A 17084-nucleotide genomic window follows, 5' to 3' on the forward strand; every position below is an offset into this window, starting at 1 on the left:
GTAATCTAACTAAATCCCCCCCTCCCCCGCAAAATCCACGACTTTCTTGGTCGTGGATTTTGCTGCTGGAGGAGGCAGAGCTTTCAGCCGCAGCTCTGCCTCCATACCCGTCTATCAGCGGTGGATCTCCGCCTCTCCCCGCCCCTCTCAGTGAAGGAAGACTGAGAGGGGCGGGAAGAGGCGGCGATCCGGGCTGACAGACACGTGGAGAGGCAGAGCTGCGCTGAAAGCTCTGCCTCTCACGGAAGCGCTGCCTGGATTGCCCCCCTGAGGAGTTGGGGAGGGGATTTAGTTAGATTACAGCCGCAGGGTTGCCGCGTTTTAGGTAGGGCAGGGATAAGAAACAGAATTTTGAAGTAAAAAGCTGATTTTTAAGAGTCTTCAGAGTCTCTTTAAGGCTGCTACACACATCCAATTTGCATTGGTCAATTTTTACTTCCATGCAATTCCATGCATTTTTACTTTCAGGGCAAACAGATTTTGAACACTATGAACAGATTATGAAGGTAAATTCTCATGCTACACGGAAGTGCTAAAATTGGCCGATCAAAACTGTATGTGTGTACACAACCTCCATCACAGGGTCTGTATTATGGCCAGAATTCTTGCAATAGCAACCTCCTTAACCTGCTGAGCGGTCTGGACGAGCTCAGCTCGTCCAACACCGCCAGAGGCTGCCGCTCAGGCCCTGCTGGGCCGATTTTAACCAAATAAAAAGCAGCACACGCAGCCGGCACTTTGCCAGCCGCGTGTGCTGCCTGATCGCCGCAGCAGCGCGGCGATCCGCCGCGTGCAGCGGCGAAAGAGGGTCCCCCCAGCCGCCCGAGCCCAGCGTAGCCGGAACAAACAGTTCCGGCCAGCGCTAAGGGCTGGATCGGAGGCGGCTGACGTCAGGACGTCGGCTGACGTCCATGACGTCACTCCGCTCGTCGCCATGGCGACGAGGGAAGCGAAACACGGAGGGCCGCTCATTGCGGCCTTCCGTGTTATCTCTTGCCGCCGGAGGCGATCGGAAGATCGCCTCCGGAGCGCCCTCTAGTGGGCTTTCATGCAGCCAACTTTCAGTTGGCTGCATGAAATAGTTTTTTTTTTATTTAAAAAAAACCCTCCCGCAGCCACCCTGGCGATTTAATCAGAACGCCAGGGTGGTTAATCCTCTCTTGACCAGCGTACATTACCGAAAGAGATAAAATGTAACAAACGGGTTTACCTGAGAAACTTTTTTAGGGGCCGTTCAGATCAAAAATGCGGATGGCCATACGAACGCACGCCATCCGCGTTTGTGTGCGTTGCGTGGCTGATCCCATCACTGAAAAGTGAATGGGACAGCCACGCGTTTTGACAAAATCTGCGTGCAGCATGCGTTCCCGGACCGCAGAGGTCCGGAACGCATGCAGTGTGAACATCAGACATTGCACTCTATGCAATGTCTGATGTCCTGCGTGTCGGCCTCCCGCACGCGTTTCCAACGCGTCTGGTACTGGTTGAACTCGATTATACTGGTTGAACTCGATGGACGTATGTCTTTTTTCAACCAAAATAACTATGTAACTATGTAACTATGGAAACGCGTGCAGTCTGAACGGGCCCAGACAACTGATATGATAAAACCAGAAGGCAACATGTATCCGGTGTCATTATTTCAGTGTTAAAAACGCCATTTCTGGCACAGGTGTTTACTTTTTTTTTTCCCCGAGGGCTAATGGGCAATTTAGTGCAAATTGTGGTTGAATCATCTAGAATGGACTTGCGTACAGCAACCAATCAAGTTTCAGTTAGGACAAAACTTCTTGTTTTCTTGTAATTGCTACACACAGTGTCATTTTTACATTCTTTAAAGGACATCCGGGGAGAAAAAACAATTGTATCCATGTTTCTCCTAAAAATGACTTTTCTTTTTTAGATATCCCAGTTTTATATTTAAATCTAGTTTTTAAAGAGAAACTCCGACCAAGAATTGAACTTTATCCCAATCAGTAGCTGATACCCACTTTTACATGAGAAAAATAATGATTTTCACAAACAGACCATCAGGGGGCGCTGTATGACTGATTTTGTGCTGAAACCCCTCCCACAAGAGGCTCTGGTACCTTACGGTACTCTGGGCAAACTGCCACAATGTAAGGGCTGGTTCAGACGGACGTTTGGAGGCGTTGCGTTTGCTGGCGTCGCGTTCAGCAGCGTTCGCGTGCGTTTGGATGCGGTCGCGTTTTTTCTTCCCCTAGGGGGACATTAGCCGTCGCGGTTAACCTCCCCTGGAAGCTACATGTAGCTTCCAGGGGCTCCTTGAACGCCAGAGAAAATCGGGACCCAAACGCCGCGTTTGTGTAAACGCGCTTGAAAGCTTGGTACAAACGCTCCCATTCACTTGAATGGGAGCGTTTAACACCAAGCCCTGAACGCTGGCTGTAAACGCTCTGCAAACGTCCGTCTGAACCAGCCCTAACAATGTTCAGACAGGAAATAGCTGCTTACAGCTGTCTGTTAAAGCCAGACCAGCTACATAATTTGCCCACAGTAACAATGTCACCATGTAAAACATGTCAGAATGTGAATCTGGGAGAGGAAAGATTTTACAATGAGCAAACACTGACTAAATCATGTATACATAATTATTGTAAAAATGAAGCACTTTTTTTATTACATTATTTTCACTGGAGTTCCTCTTTAAGTTTTTACTGTTTCATTGTCTCTGCTCAATGACACCTTCATTGAAATATGCCTGAGCTCAAATCTATGAATTATTGACCCTTTTTATTTCTTTCCTGCTTTCAGAAGCCATTTACTGACAGGAAAGTGTTTTATGGCTGCAATTACTTATCATTGAGGGTTATGCTAAAGTCCAACCCAGTTCTGACCCGGACAGAAACTGTCACTTGCATACCTGATGTTTAATTCTTTCAGGCAAGTGAAGAAAAAAAAAGGAACACAGCCTAGTTATTTGTGTGCTTGGCACTGTACATACACATGTCTATCTCTGCATGTCACGTCACCTCGCTTGCCCTTTAAGATAAACCAACCACATTGTACTGTCTGGACTGCCAATTTGCATTCAATGATATTCATAAATCTTCATATTTCTTTAGAGGGTGTAGTTTCCACTAAGCACTAACGAATAACGCAAGACAGTGTGGTCTACCACCACGCCTTCCACACAGCAAAGCACAGAGAGAGCAGGGACTGACCCCCTCGGAAGCGCAGCGGTCTACGGCCTGTGTGTGCGGAGCCTGAGGTGGTTCCTCTCGTACCTTCTTCTCCTGGCAGTCTGGAGACTCCGGTACAAAACTGATGTTTATCTCCTCTACGTCGGAGCTGCTGGAACCGGCAGAGGTGACGCTGACAGAGTCCGTCGTGTCACCTCCACAGAGGTGGGGGCTGCACTTCAGTTGGTCAAAAGACTTGGAGTGGGAGCTGACGCTGGCACACGGCTCTGAGCTTGGAGGCTGTCGGCTGTAACAAACAGAAGCCGCAAGTTAGGCAGTATGATTTACAAAGCATCATAAAAAGTACTTTGAACTAACAAGTTAGTGCATTTGCTGAAGAATTTTTTTCCCTTCAAAAATTACACTATTTTTTTTTTAAAAGTTAAACTAACAAAAAACAAAACAAAAACAAAACAGCCCCTAGGAGGTACTTACCTCAGGGAAGCCTCTTGATCCTAATGAGGCTTCCCTCGTCCTCTGCACCCTCCAGGAGCCAGTGCCGGCAGCCCCCAAAAATACAGCCGACAAGCTTGTCAGCTATAGCGCTTTCAAGATTAACCTTCCCGGCTCAAAGCGCAGGGACGTCCTTCCGATGGGCTCCAGCAGAAATAGAGCTTGATCGGGTCCGTTCTACTGCGCAGTCACAAGACTATTTCCGCTGGAGTCCATCGGAAAGCCGCTACTGCGCCTGAGCCGGGAAGATAAATATTTACATCACTGCTGTTTGGGAGCTGCCAGCGCTGGATCCCAGAGGCTGAAGAGGTCAGGGGAAGCCTCATTAGGACCCAGAGGCTTCCTCCTCCTGAGGTAAGTACCCCCTAGGGGCTGGGTTTCTTTTGTTTGTTTGTTTGTTTTTTACAGATTCTCTTTAAGAAACACCTTTTAGGATATGAGCACTTGGCTGTCATGACTGTTCACGTTTCATTTATGTCAGAATAGCTCTTCCTTTCTATTTGAACAGTGGTTAAATTGCATTTAATTGTTTAAATAGTGTTTGAGCTCAGCCTCAACCATTCACTGAATGCAAAACAATTAGGAAGTATTTCAAATGCAGGAAAATAGGACAGGATGCTGTATGAAAAATTAGGGGGACAGAAGTTGGAGATACTTACTCGCTCCACCGTTTGATGATCCCTGTGTTTTTCTTGGCTTTTAGTGTGTTACTTGCCGATTCCGACAAAGGTTCAATTTCACAGGATAGGCTGTAACTGAAGCACAAGTAAGGATGGGTTATATTAAAGCATACATGTCAAACCCTGGCCCGTGGGCCAAATGCGGCCCTTAGAGCCCTCAGATTTGGCCCACAGGTGGTTTTCCCACTGTGCATTATGATTGGCCCTCTTAGGACCACCAGAGAAGCTATATTGGAGGGTAAGCCCTAAGATCACCAGGGAAGCCATATGGGGAGGCGGAAAGCACTATATACCAGGGAACTGTATAGGAAAGGGAGGAGGGGCCACTAGACACCAGGGAACTGTATAGGGGGGGGGGGGGGGGGAGGATCACTAAACATGAGGAAATTGTATAGTGGAGAGAGGGAGAACTACTTAACACCAGGGAACTGTAAAGATGAGGAAGAAGGGCCACTAAACACCAGTATCGGGGATGGAGGGGGGCTATTAGACACCAGGGAACTTTATAAGGGAGAGAGGTGGCCACTAGACATTGAAGTTGGCCAACGACTAGGTTCCAGAGCTCAATTTCGTCCCACTTTATATTTGAGTCTGACACCCCTGTACTTAAGGAATACTGCAATACTAAATACAATTAGACTGTGGATACACATGCCTACGTCAACCCAATAAAGAGTCCCAGAACACATGGAGGTTTATTCTGGCCTTACCTCTCTGCCTCAGTTAGCCGCTCCACGCTGTGAAACCATTCCACGAAGGACTCTTCCGGTATGAAGCTATAGTTGTTACAGGCTGACTGGAGCAGTTTTATCTGTGCAATGACTTCAAACTCCTGAAAACCAAAAAATACAATAAATGTAACTAAAGTACATACAGATCTCTATATAATAACATGCTAAAATCTATAATGCACTTTTTGGAAGGAAACAAAGAAATCTCTTCCAAATTGACAGCTCTTAAAGTGTGCCATAGATGAGAGAGAACACTATGCGACCTGTAGCCGGGAGCGATCTGCACCTGCGCAGTACTTCTGTGCAGGCACAAAACACTACTGGCCGCAGAAGCGTAAGCAGCCGGACTGCGCCTGCACCGACTGGCCCTGACTGGAGGACTTTTCGGGGCAGATTACAGACAATCCGGGAGTTGGAGGATGACTGTGAGGGAGCAATAAGCCTGGAGGGGGCCGGAGGAAGCCCCAGGTATGTATAATTCCACCCCCCCCTCCCCGTCTCAAATACACTATAGGGGAAAAAACAAAAACAGACTCTAGAGAAATGGTAGGGACATTAGATAGGCCCAACAAGGGTCAGTTCATGCACGTCATAAAAAGGAGATTCATCTGACTTCCTGTTACGGGAATCCAGTTACCAGTGGAACAGGAAGTGAGTAGCAATTTCACCACCTGGAACCCAGGCAGCAATAAAACAAAAAAAAAAAAATTCCCTTGTTCCATTCGAAACTAAGGGAAAAAAATGGTTAAAATTTTTATATGCAAGATAATTTGTGATTCCATTGACAAGAAAAAAAAAAACCCAATCAAGACGATAACTCACCTTCCTCCTCTTCTCAAAGTTTATAAGTCCACTCTGTATGGAAGCAAAAAGAAGAAGTCATTAAGTCATCCATTTAAATGACTTTTTAATCACTATTTGGATTAAAACTGAATTTTAACGAAAGGGCATTTTTGTCTAATATTGTAAAAATGCCATAAACCATTGTCAACTTCCAAAAGTAATCAGATACAGAAGCTTTGAACATTTCACAAACTAAGTGGCTGGCTAAATGAATGAGCTACAGCTTGGAGTACAATAGTCTCAGCTTTAACGCCAAAAATTGCCTAAAGGTGTCCATTGAAACAAAATCACGATTGTACAATTTTACCAAATCTATATAGTAGAGGTAAACTGAGGGAAAGTATTTTAAATGGATACTTTAGGCTGTTCCTCATATTACATAGATCTAGACGAATACATATTACATAAAAGTGAAAAGATTGTACAGTCAACATTGTATAATTTGTGGGCACCTCAAGTACACACATCCAGTTTGATTGGCCAATTTTATCTCCATGTAGTATGAGGGACAACCAGAGCCGGGGCAAGGTCCTTCAGCACCCAAGGCTGAGACACCAAAGTGCGCCCCCCCCCCCCCATCCCTCCCATCCCAGCCGTCACACTCTGATTGCTATTAGACTAAGAGGCACCCCAGGGCCCCCAACACCTTAATCTCTAGTTATCTGGCTTGTAGTCGCTTCCATGTATCTCCTTTTCTTATTTCTTTCTGCTTCATACACAATTAGGAATGACAGCTGAATGAATTGTGCGCCCCCTCCTACACTGCGCCCTGAGGCTGGAGCCTCCCCAGCCTCTGCCTCGGCCCGGCCCTGGGGACAACAGATGCTGAACACCATGAACAGCGTGTGCAGGTAAGCTCTACACTACTATATAAAAGTTATGAAAAAAAATTCTTGAGATAAGAGTATAGTGCAGGTCCAGCACTGGTAAAGCAACAAATAACAAAAAGCTCTACACTACTACCTGGAAGTGGTAAAATTGGCCTATCAAAATTGGATGCGTGTAGCCACGCTAACAGAAGCTGCTTCTCATGGTTAACACAGGGGTGGGGGACCTCTGTAAGTCTATTTTAAAGGCATACCTTCAACTGCTGTGTTAAAGAGAAACTCCGACCAAGAATTGAACTTTATCCCAATCAGTAGCTGATACCCCCTTTTACATGAGAAATCTATTCCTGTTCACAAACAGACCATCAGGGGGCGCTGTATGACTGATATTGTGGTGAAACCCCTCCCACAAGAAGCTCTGAGAACCTTGGTACTTCTGGCAGTTTCCTGTCTGTGAACTGTCTGTGAACCTTGTTGCATTGTGAGAAATAGCTGTTTACAGCTGTTTCCAACTGCCAAAACAGCAAGCAGCAGCTACATCACTTGCCAGCAGTAACAATCACCATGTAATAAATGTCAGACTATAAATCAGGGATTTAAAATATTTTACAATGGGCAAACACTGACTAAATCATTTATACATAATTATTGTAAAAATGAAGCACTTTTTTTATTACATTATTTTCACTGGAGTTCCTCTTTAAAAGTAGGAAGGCTATTTTAAAGGACACCTGAAGCGAGAGGGATATGGAGGCTGCCATATTGATTTCCTTTTAAGCAATACAAGTTGCCTGGCAGCCCTGCTGATCCTCTGCCTCTAACACTTGTATACATAGACCCTGAACAAGCATGCAGCAGATCAGGCATTTCTGATATTGTCCGAACTGATGAGATTAGCTGCATGATTGTTTCTGGTGTGATTTTCACTTAAGACGGCCATATGTTACCCACTTCTTCCATGATTCGATGAGAATTGACCGACGTGCCACAAGCCCTGATTTATAACAGTTGTATGATTCAATTTCATATAGATCAATCAAAAGCAACTGCTGTGCAATAGCCTGCCCTGAATCAATACAAACCAATCAAATGACAAATCTATCCAGTACGCCCAAAGGATTGATTTCACCTTCAATACCTTGATATTAATCACATGATCTAAAGGAAGTAAGACATATGGCAGAATAAAATGATCTATCGATATGGGTGCAGCTACAAACACCTGGGTGTGAAGGGTAACTGAATATGCTTTCACTATATAAATAAAGTAGTAGTATTGGCAATAATAATGTATAATAATTTGCTATTGTATTTCAGCCTGGTCACACAGGAAGTAATGTTGTAACATTTCTATAAACGGCACTTTAAAGCAAATCTGGAAAAAAAAAAAAAAGATGCTCACCACAGTAGAGGGAAGCCACTCCTTTGCTTACTGGGTCCCTTTTTGTTGCAGCAGTGCTAGCCCCTCTGCGCAGTGTAGCCATGCTTGCACACAGACACCAGTAAGACTGGTGCACAGTAGTATGGAGCCACTCTTACACACAAGCTATACTTTGCACCTGCACAGTGCGTCCGCACACATACATGGAAGGGACAGCGCAGATGCAAATATTCAACATTAATGTTGAATCTTTTCAGAGAGTCCCAGTACAGGATGGGAGGGACATAAGAGGATCAGGGAAGCATCTGGAGAATTCAGAGGCTTTCCTCTACTGAGATAATTATCTAACTTTTATTTTTTATTATTCACTTTAGGTACGCTTTAAGGACACCTACCTCCAAATAATCCTTCATTGCTGTGTCCAGCATCACCAGGTCAGTTAGGAAAGTGCCCAGATAAGGAATGGTGCCTTGCATTACGCCCTGCAAAAGTAAACAGACATTTTAGCACTACCCCAAGCGGACACCAGAGGGAGCTGGCATATAAAGCCATTACATTAGCGTGGCAGTAACCAGCAGTCAACCTACCATTTCCCTCTGCTGCTGCTGCCTCTTCTGTGCCCGCTTAGGGTTAAGATCTAATGTTGCAAACTTTGAAGTGCCCTCCTGTATAAACAGAAAAGAGAGAGAACATTAACGGAGCTAAATAAACATATGAAAGCGAGATAATAAATAAGAAAAGCATTGGCATGAGGAGAGAAGGAGGAGAACAATACTCCTAAACTTGCTGAACTGGTACTGTGCCAGACATCCCGGACTGCCTGGGGCTGGCGAATAGCAAACAGGCCACGCCCTCCCACACAAAGTCCGTCTGACTGAGCGCCAGACCCCTTGGTGCAATGTAAGCTATGTGTGAACAATTGCTTTCGCCTGGCAATAATATGGGGAATTCAGACGAAAGGCCATTCCTGACTTTGTCACCAGGCCAAGAATAGAAGAGGCTATTCATGACGGCCCTGGCTGGGGCGACCGAGATGGAAATGTGTGTTTTATAAGAGCCAGGCAGCTGCCTTTGAGGTGGTCAGACGTGGGAGCAAAGTATTCTGGGAATGTGAGGAGAGGGATCTGATTGGGGAAGCTAGGTGGCCTACTTCGAGCACATTCATCTCCATTCGGCAACATGGCAGATATTTCTTGAAATGCCTGGTACACACAATGCTATTTCCAGTCAGATTTATGGGTCAAAACAATTTAAGGCATGACTGATCTGCTCCCAATCGAGAACGGGATTGGTTTTCAGACCAGAGCTGCACAGATAGATCACGTTCTCGATTGGGCGCAGATCAGACATGTCATCTATAATAGATTCGACCAGTTGATCAGACGGAAAACAGCATTGTGTGAATCAGCCTTAAAGAGGAACTGTAACCCAGGATTGAACGTCACTCCAATCAGTAACCAATGCCCCCTTTCCCAGGAGAAATCTTTACTTTTTCTTGAGATCATCTGGTGGTTGGAGGACAGTGTGTACGGCTCAGTTGAAATCCCTCCCCACAGTGTGATGTCATGACTATGGCCCTGACAGTTTGCTGTCTGTGAACCTTGTTGCACTGTGGGAAATAACGGCTGTTTCCAACTGTCAAGCAAGCAATATCTCCCTCCGTTCTGGTGCACAATTGAGAAACTGATCATCAATCCGATCAGATTGAAGGAATTGATTCAAAAATGGATTCCAATAATCTGATCAAAATTGGTTAACAGTTTTCCTTCTGTTAATGGGTCTCGAACAATAGATTTTGAGTGACCATTACAATAAAATCGGGTAATCGATCATGCGCTAAAGTTATGCCGCTTAGGATGACTGATTGGTGGCAATGTAGCACAGGGGTGGACACCAGAGGGCCACACATTTTGAATGGCTCCACCCTGGATATGTACAGATAAAGGTGTTGGCGCTGCAGTGGCCGGCTTGCGCAATGGTTAAGTGCTCTGCCTCTGACACAGGAGAACTGGGTTCTCCTGTTTAGTAAAGCATGCATCTATTCAGTAAGGAGTCATTGGGCAAGACTCCCTAACACTGCTACTGTCTGAACGTGTTCTAGTGGCTGCAGCTCTCGTGCTTTGAGTCCGCCAGGAGAAAAGCGTGATAGAACTTATTTGTCTTGTCCCATTGAGAATAGTGCATGTGTACAGGTGTCCCCCAGGAAGCTGGATCTTTAAATGACCGCGTCCCCCGATGGTTCTCTTCCTTACCCCTCCCACCGGAAGCTGCTCCATCGTGTGTCGCCGCGCTGCCGTCCCTCCTCCCTTCCCCATAGCAACAGACCACAAAACCTGTGTAGGTCATATACGTTAGTAATTCAAGTAATCACACTGTATTCAAGGTAAGGGGTTTGCAAAGGTTGACAAAAAAGTGCATTTTATAAGTGTATGCGGAGGGTTAGAGTAAATTAGATCTGGCATAATATCTGACTACCACCTTAACAAATATAGACGCTGAACAAACCCTCGTAGCTAGAAACAGCTTGTTGCTGTGACTAGTTGCTAGTGACGACTGTATAACACAGCCCTAAGAGGTTCTGCAGGACAGTCAGGCAACTGGTATTGTTTAAAAGGAAATAAAGATGGCAGCCTCCATATCACTCTTACTTCAAGTTCACTTTAAGTGCGGTGAAAAAAATAGTGTGATATAACTGGATAAATGAAAAGGGTTTCCTAGAAATGTTCTGCGTGATAAGAAGTGGAAAGAAAAGGATCTATAATGGTAGCTGTCAGGCAGACTGATAACAAGACATGAAATCCCGTGCTGGAGGTGGCACGGAACTGGATCCGGCCTAGTACTGAGTATTTGGCTGAGGCTGGACAGGAGAGATAAGGAGAGGGAACCCCGCACACTCCTACGCACAGTGCAGTGCCAGCGCCCAGACTGACACACTGATCATGCACTTGGCCTGGTGCGAGCTGGGAGGGAGTGTACCAGGGGTTCCCTCACTGATAACAAACAGCATGACCTAACCGAATGGGTGTGACTGCGAAGCACGTACACAACTGCTCTATCTGGGGTATTCGCAACATTCCAAGCATGCAAAGACATATCTGTGGGGGAGGGAGAGGAAGACGTAAACAACAGAGGAAGATCAGCTGATGGAGGAGGAGAGCTGCCATCATGTGAGGCCATTTAAATCCTCTGCAGATAAACATACGGACAACAACACTCAGCAATAGGGAGGCTGATACTATTACACTGCTTTACAGAATGCCTAGGCCATTATTTGGATTCTCTGCGGGGATTATTGGCTATTGGGTGGCTAAAGTTTTCAACATTTCCCTGGGTCATATCAGACTATAGCATCATTCTGAAAGGATGAAAGTGCCCATACAAAGTAGGCAGATGGGGCAGATCTAGCAGACTGATCCCTCTCTGATCAGGGAAGGATCTATTGCTGCCACCAGGTTGTTGTTTTTTTTGTTGTTGTTTTTTTAAGGGTTCATAGGATGTGGTTGCTCATGGCTGCAGTCACACAACTACTAATTTTACTAACACTTTAAAAACACCCACTTTGTGCCGATATGACCCAAGAAAAGTTTTTAAACTTTGCCATCTGAAAGCAGAATTTATAAACCAAACAAACAAAAAAAAAAAAAAACACTCGAGGACTGCTTTATAGCTGAACCCCTGTACGTGTTTTTTTGTTTTGTTTTGTTTTTTTAACTGAACCCCATTAAGTTTTAACAGGAAAAAAAAAATGAATATTTTCTGCCCCTCTGCTTAGTCGTAGAGCAGAGAAGGATGAATGTAATTTATTCCACAATTATAACTATCTGAATATAGAGATAACAATTCTAATAAGAAGCTGAATCCTGTATGTAGATATTAAGCACAACCAAAATTCCTTAACACATTCCTGCGTGTCTGCCCTTCACAAGCAAAGTGGCTGAAACTAGACTCTCATGGAAGCTGCAGGTAACTGCTCAGCAGTCTCTGGAAAGGTAAATGCTTCCCTGGTTGGGGACTAGGATGCTGCGCACAAGCTGAGCACTGGCTGCTTCCATAGCAGCCTAATCACACAGGTGATTGGATTTCTTGCCTTGGAAGACACCCACCTTGATCAGCAGCTCCCGGCTCAGCGAGTGGTTGTTCTCATCGGAAAAGATCTCCGAAAGTTCCATGAATATCCGAAAGCTCTCTCTGAAAAAGTAAACAAATACACTTTAAGAGGTTTGTGAAAGTGTACCAGTAATTGAGTAAACTGCAGCATCTATACTTACCTGGGTCTTCCTCCAGCCCCATGAGGTACGTAGGCTCCAGCCCAGTCTGACCTGGCCGCTCCGTTGTCCTATGGCCATTTCTGGTAGTTTGGACAGCCGCGCTATTCTGCGCATGCGGGGCCGCGCACGCACCCCCATGACCGGAAGCGCTCTGCACCTGTACAGTACCACTGCGCAGGCATCGGGAGCGCAACAGGGGGGCGCATATGTGGCCAGGCTACGCATGCGCAGAAGAGCTTGACTATCCAAATTACGACGGGACAACGTAGCGGTCAGGGAGCACAGCGTTGGAGCCAACGTACCATGTGGGGCTAGGGGAAGGCCCAGGTAAGTATAAATATTGCATTGTAGCCCGTATCAGGTTACCTTTAACTGTGTAAAAAAGGGTCCATACAACCTCGAGCTATCCGGTTAGATTTTACCAAATCTATGCAGCAGCAGGGTAAATGAGTGGATATACTTTGAATGGATACTTTGCATAGTCCCTCATATTACATAGATAGTCCCTCATATTACATAGAAGTGGTCAAATTGTACAAATATATTACACCATTAATGGGCACCTTCACTCTGATTCTAATCCTTCCATCGTCAAATGGCCAGCAAGACTATACACTCACATTAGCCATCAGTATTCAACATTGCCAGCTGGGGATTATGGGAAGTGTAGTCCTGTGACCTGGGAGGCAGAATCAACCCCTCCCAATTGCCCTGCTGCCAAGACTGTGCAGTGGAACTAATATTATAGTGCCAACATCTTCTGCATCACTGTACATAGAACGTAGTCTACCATAGTCCTATGTCCATCGTAGTCATGGGCCAATTTAGAGGGAAGTCAATTAACATCTATAGGTTTTTGGGATGTGGGAGGAAACCGGAACGCCCATAAATGATAATACCTTCAGATAATTCAAAACATTTTTAAAGGTACGTACAAGCTTTATTTCTTTAAAGGTTTAAAAGTGACCTCATAGGAGGGTGTGGAAATTATAGGTTTTTGGTATTTTTTAGGGGAGGAGTTTTCCTAAATAGGAAAGTCCTCCAATATGGCAACGTTTTCTCACCTTGAAACTTCATCCCATGTCTTCTTTAGCCTGTGAATGGCGTTACACTGTAGCGCCGACAAGATAGCCCGGAGAGATGAGAAGTTCTTCAGGATGCGACATTCCTAGAGACAAAATATTTGTCATTTCCATGACTGTTTAAAGCGTCCACATTTAAAAGGTTAAAGTTATGGAGTAGCTATGGCCAACACTTACCCTGGCCACATCTATCCAGCGCTCTATGATTTTGGCTCTGTGCTGGGGCTTCAGGGAGCGGTCACTCAGGCACGTGGATATGACACAGTTGGTGACGCTGTTGAACTGAGAGACGGTGGCACGTATGGTGGGTGCCAGGTGCTCCTTGCCTTTCTTATCTCTTTGGGACCAGATGCAACCCAGGCAGTGGTAAGGGACAACCTTCTTGAAGAGGTCCTACAAAACAGTACATTGTGGTAAAAATTAGAACTGAATCCATCACCTCCATCTAAACATCTCCCAGATCTTTTTTCTTAACAGAGAAACCTAGTAAAATGCTGGTGAACACCCTAGTGTCCCAATTAGACTACTGCAACATCTCTCCTATTGTGCTTTGGTAAGGTTGTATTATCCACATTCCCATGTTTATCTATTAAAAAAGTTAAAGGTCTAGGCTTTAACACCGCCTTTAGCATGACTGTCAAATATAACTGGCAGTATTGGAATCAATCCAATTGAATTCAAGAAGAAATGCATTTGATCGGTCTGGTTCCAAGCTGTGTATAATTTGCATATTTGCACAAGAGACAATTATTAGAACCTCACTGACCATCCCTAATGATTTATTCACAATCCACTAACATTCCTCATCTGGTTGGCCACAACGGTATAAGACACGACTTTGTAGAGCACTCACAGCATCCATGACGGTGAACTGCTCCGCCACCATATCCTGACGGAAAGACAGGAAGTCGGGCTTTGGCTCCAAGAGCGAGCTCTCGTCCACGAGGCGGAAAGTGCAGCTCGTGTGGTCCAGGACTAAGAGAGGAAAAGATCATTTATCAAGGCTTATGTAACGAGTCAGTGCAAAGAGTAATGATAGACAGCCAGCGAATCCAGCACTCTTGCTTTACACGTTTCACTCACCATCTTGATCTACTTCACAGATTTCCTGCCGCTGGAAATGTATCAGGAGATTGCGAGCTCTGCGCTCCAGGTCTGAGCCGGGGATGTTGTGCCGTACGTAGGCGATGAGCTGCTTCAAGCAAACGTAGTCGGGGGCTTGCCGGAAGTCCTCTGAGTACTGATCCAGCCAGGCTCCCAAGATGGAGGAGATAGTGCTATGGAACGAATTGAAAAGAAAAGGTTTGCTGGTGCACAACGGACCACACATCAACTATATAGTGGATAAAGACGTGTACAAAGCAGGACTTAGACCTAAAGCTTTGTACACAGGAACTTCTGTCATCCAAAAGAATTGTGATCATTTCCTGTGACCGATTGGCACTTATTTATAAAACTTTATGCAAACAGGCATAAGACAACATTTCAGGATCCAGCGGTACCTTTTTCAGGGAAAATGAATCTGTAAAATGTATCTAAACTGGAACAAGATCAGGCACCTTTGCCAATCCACTTGCCAGCAAGCGTTGTGGTCCGTCTGGTGGCGGCAGGACTTAGGCTCTAATTGGCTCTAATTGTGGTTTTTGAAATGGCTTAAAATTACGGTAAGTTTTGATCAATAAGGCAACAAACTTGAGTTAGTGATTTGTTTTAAAATACAAGCAAGTCACTTTTTACCAAAAAGGTCTCCTTCACTAGTGCATCCCGAGGTTATCATTTTGTGGAAAATGCAGCTTCTAAACCCCAAACAAATTCCAGACAGTCCAGATAAAGCAGTTAACAGAAAGCTATTTGGGCAGGCCTTTTGCTCAAAGTCTCAAACTGTATGATGGTAAAGCAGGGAGAGAGCTTTGAGACTTCAGCCTGCTGCTCTGGACATCCCTTGTGAAGACTCACCTGAGCTTCTACACAGAGTACCTGCGTAGAGTTAAGAGAACATTTGAGGCCAGACGTTAAGTAAAATTTATGGAAAACATTCAGTTGAGTAAAAGTCTTCGATATGGTTCAATTTTCAACTTATTAAAAAAATATATATAAACACAATCTACTTATCTAGGGCTTGTCAATGAAAGCCATATGTGCTTTTTTGGGAGTAATATTTGTAAGAACTAGGAAAGATTAAGCTCAGAGGAACATCTTTGAAGGGCAGCGGCGACAACGCCCAAGAGGGGAGTGTAAAACATGATACGTGTATTAATCGGTGGCCTCCAGACTCGGAAAGCCAGAGCAGAAGGCCAGTCACAGACGGGGCTTTCCAGGACATTGTCTAAAGCAGGCTGCAGCTAATCCTCTGCTCTTTCATCTTTCAGAAAGAGGATGCTGGGGACCAGTTGGAACAGTAAAAAAAAAAAAAAAAAAGTTGTTCAAAAAACGCTCTACAAAAAAAAGTTTCCCTTCTATGTCAGAGAACTTTTAGACATTTCTCATGCAAGTCCGCCTCATCAGTTTTTCAGCTGAGGTTGTGATCTTGGACAATTACAGAAAAATGAAAAAGGTTTCATAAAAAGTCAAACAGAAATTGAAACCATTATTTAAACCAAATCTGAAGAACATAAATGTAGAAGATAAATAATTGTAGAACTAACTCACAAAGTCACGGCATGCTGAGTTATTTGGTGTGACTGCCATTCAGTGCAATGGAATGGGACCTTCCAAGCAAACCAGTCAGACCGAAAAAAACAAAAACAAAAAAAAAACACAGCAAGTGCAGAGGGAAAAAAAAATTCTGTTCGTTCTGATGCACTTGCATCAGTGGAAATTGTTACTAAAGTAACGTGAGATGAGATTAACATGTATATATAAGTATATAGAGTTGCAAACCTACACAGAACTAGGATTTGTTCCATTTCGCTTTTTTCACTGTATGGGCTAGGAATTCAGATATGCAAATGAGTTTCTCATTTAAACTTGAGCTTACTAACACATGCGGAATTAAACTCAGCTCAAGCAACCAATAAAGACCTCCTCGGATGAGAAGCTCTCAGATAACTAATTACAAGCCATAGAACTCTTGCATGGGAGAGGAACACTTCTAAAGCCTCTGACGCATGCTAGATGGTTCTCACCAAAAGGGCCGTCGAGGTCATCTCTGCTGAGAAACCAACGTGTATTTGAACTTCCCTGATGTAGCAGAGATCCAGAAAAAAAAAAAATAATAAAAAGGGGGAACACAGGAAAGTTCTAAGAAGGATTGATAATTTGATATCTACACATGTTTATGTGATGGCCCATGTCAGTACAAGTACACTTTAAGCATAGCTTCGGCCATAAATGTTATACTAATCGCCTCTAGGATAAGCCTGTTGCCAAGTCCATCCGCTGAAAAGCTTCAGGTCATGTGACCAAGCAAGGCAGAAAGTGCTGCTAATGCTTGACTCAACTTACTTTTTCAGCTCAAGTCTGTCGTCCACAGTATTATGGGAGTGCTCGCCATTGAGCTGCGGATGGAGGCGCCCAAACCTTTAAAAAAAATAAAAAAAAGTCATCTTTGGTTGAGAACCAAGTTAAATACCTACAATTCCTTTTAAGAACCACTGGAATTTTAAAAGGCCGAAAC

At 44.6% G+C, this 17084-nt stretch overlaps 1 protein-coding gene across 7 annotated transcripts in view; it reads right to left on the minus strand.

The window, feature by feature from the left end:
• RALGDS (ral guanine nucleotide dissociation stimulator) overlaps positions 1 to 17084 on the minus strand; it is a 250641-nt gene that overhangs the window by 18563 nt on the left and 214994 nt on the right. For 5 of the 7 annotated variants that reach the window (XM_068248834.1, XM_068248833.1, XM_068248832.1 and 2 more), the window contains exons 4-15: positions 16913 to 16987; positions 14552 to 14745; positions 14322 to 14443; positions 13646 to 13861; positions 13451 to 13554; positions 12222 to 12306; positions 8706 to 8783; positions 8514 to 8600; positions 5890 to 5922; positions 5047 to 5168; positions 4316 to 4411; positions 3186 to 3450 (exon numbers count right to left, since the gene is read on the minus strand). In XM_068248834.1, the coding sequence (XP_068104935.1) occupies positions 3186 to 3450; positions 4316 to 4411; positions 5047 to 5168; positions 5890 to 5922; positions 8514 to 8600; positions 8706 to 8783; positions 12222 to 12306; positions 13451 to 13554; positions 13646 to 13861; positions 14322 to 14443; positions 14552 to 14745; positions 16913 to 16987 (1477 nt within the window). The remainder of the gene's footprint in view (positions 1 to 3185; positions 3451 to 4315; positions 4412 to 5046; positions 5169 to 5889; positions 5923 to 8513; positions 8601 to 8705; positions 8784 to 12221; positions 12307 to 13450; positions 13555 to 13645; positions 13862 to 14321; positions 14444 to 14551; positions 14746 to 16912; positions 16988 to 17084) is intronic. The other 2 variants (XM_068248836.1, XM_068248831.1) reach the window with 1 other exon arrangement.

The sequence above is a fragment of the Hyperolius riggenbachi genome, chromosome 8 (genome assembly GCF_040937935.1).
Source record: "Hyperolius riggenbachi isolate aHypRig1 chromosome 8, aHypRig1.pri, whole genome shotgun sequence".
In the NCBI taxonomy this organism is placed as follows: domain Eukaryota; kingdom Metazoa; phylum Chordata; class Amphibia; order Anura; family Hyperoliidae; genus Hyperolius; species Hyperolius riggenbachi.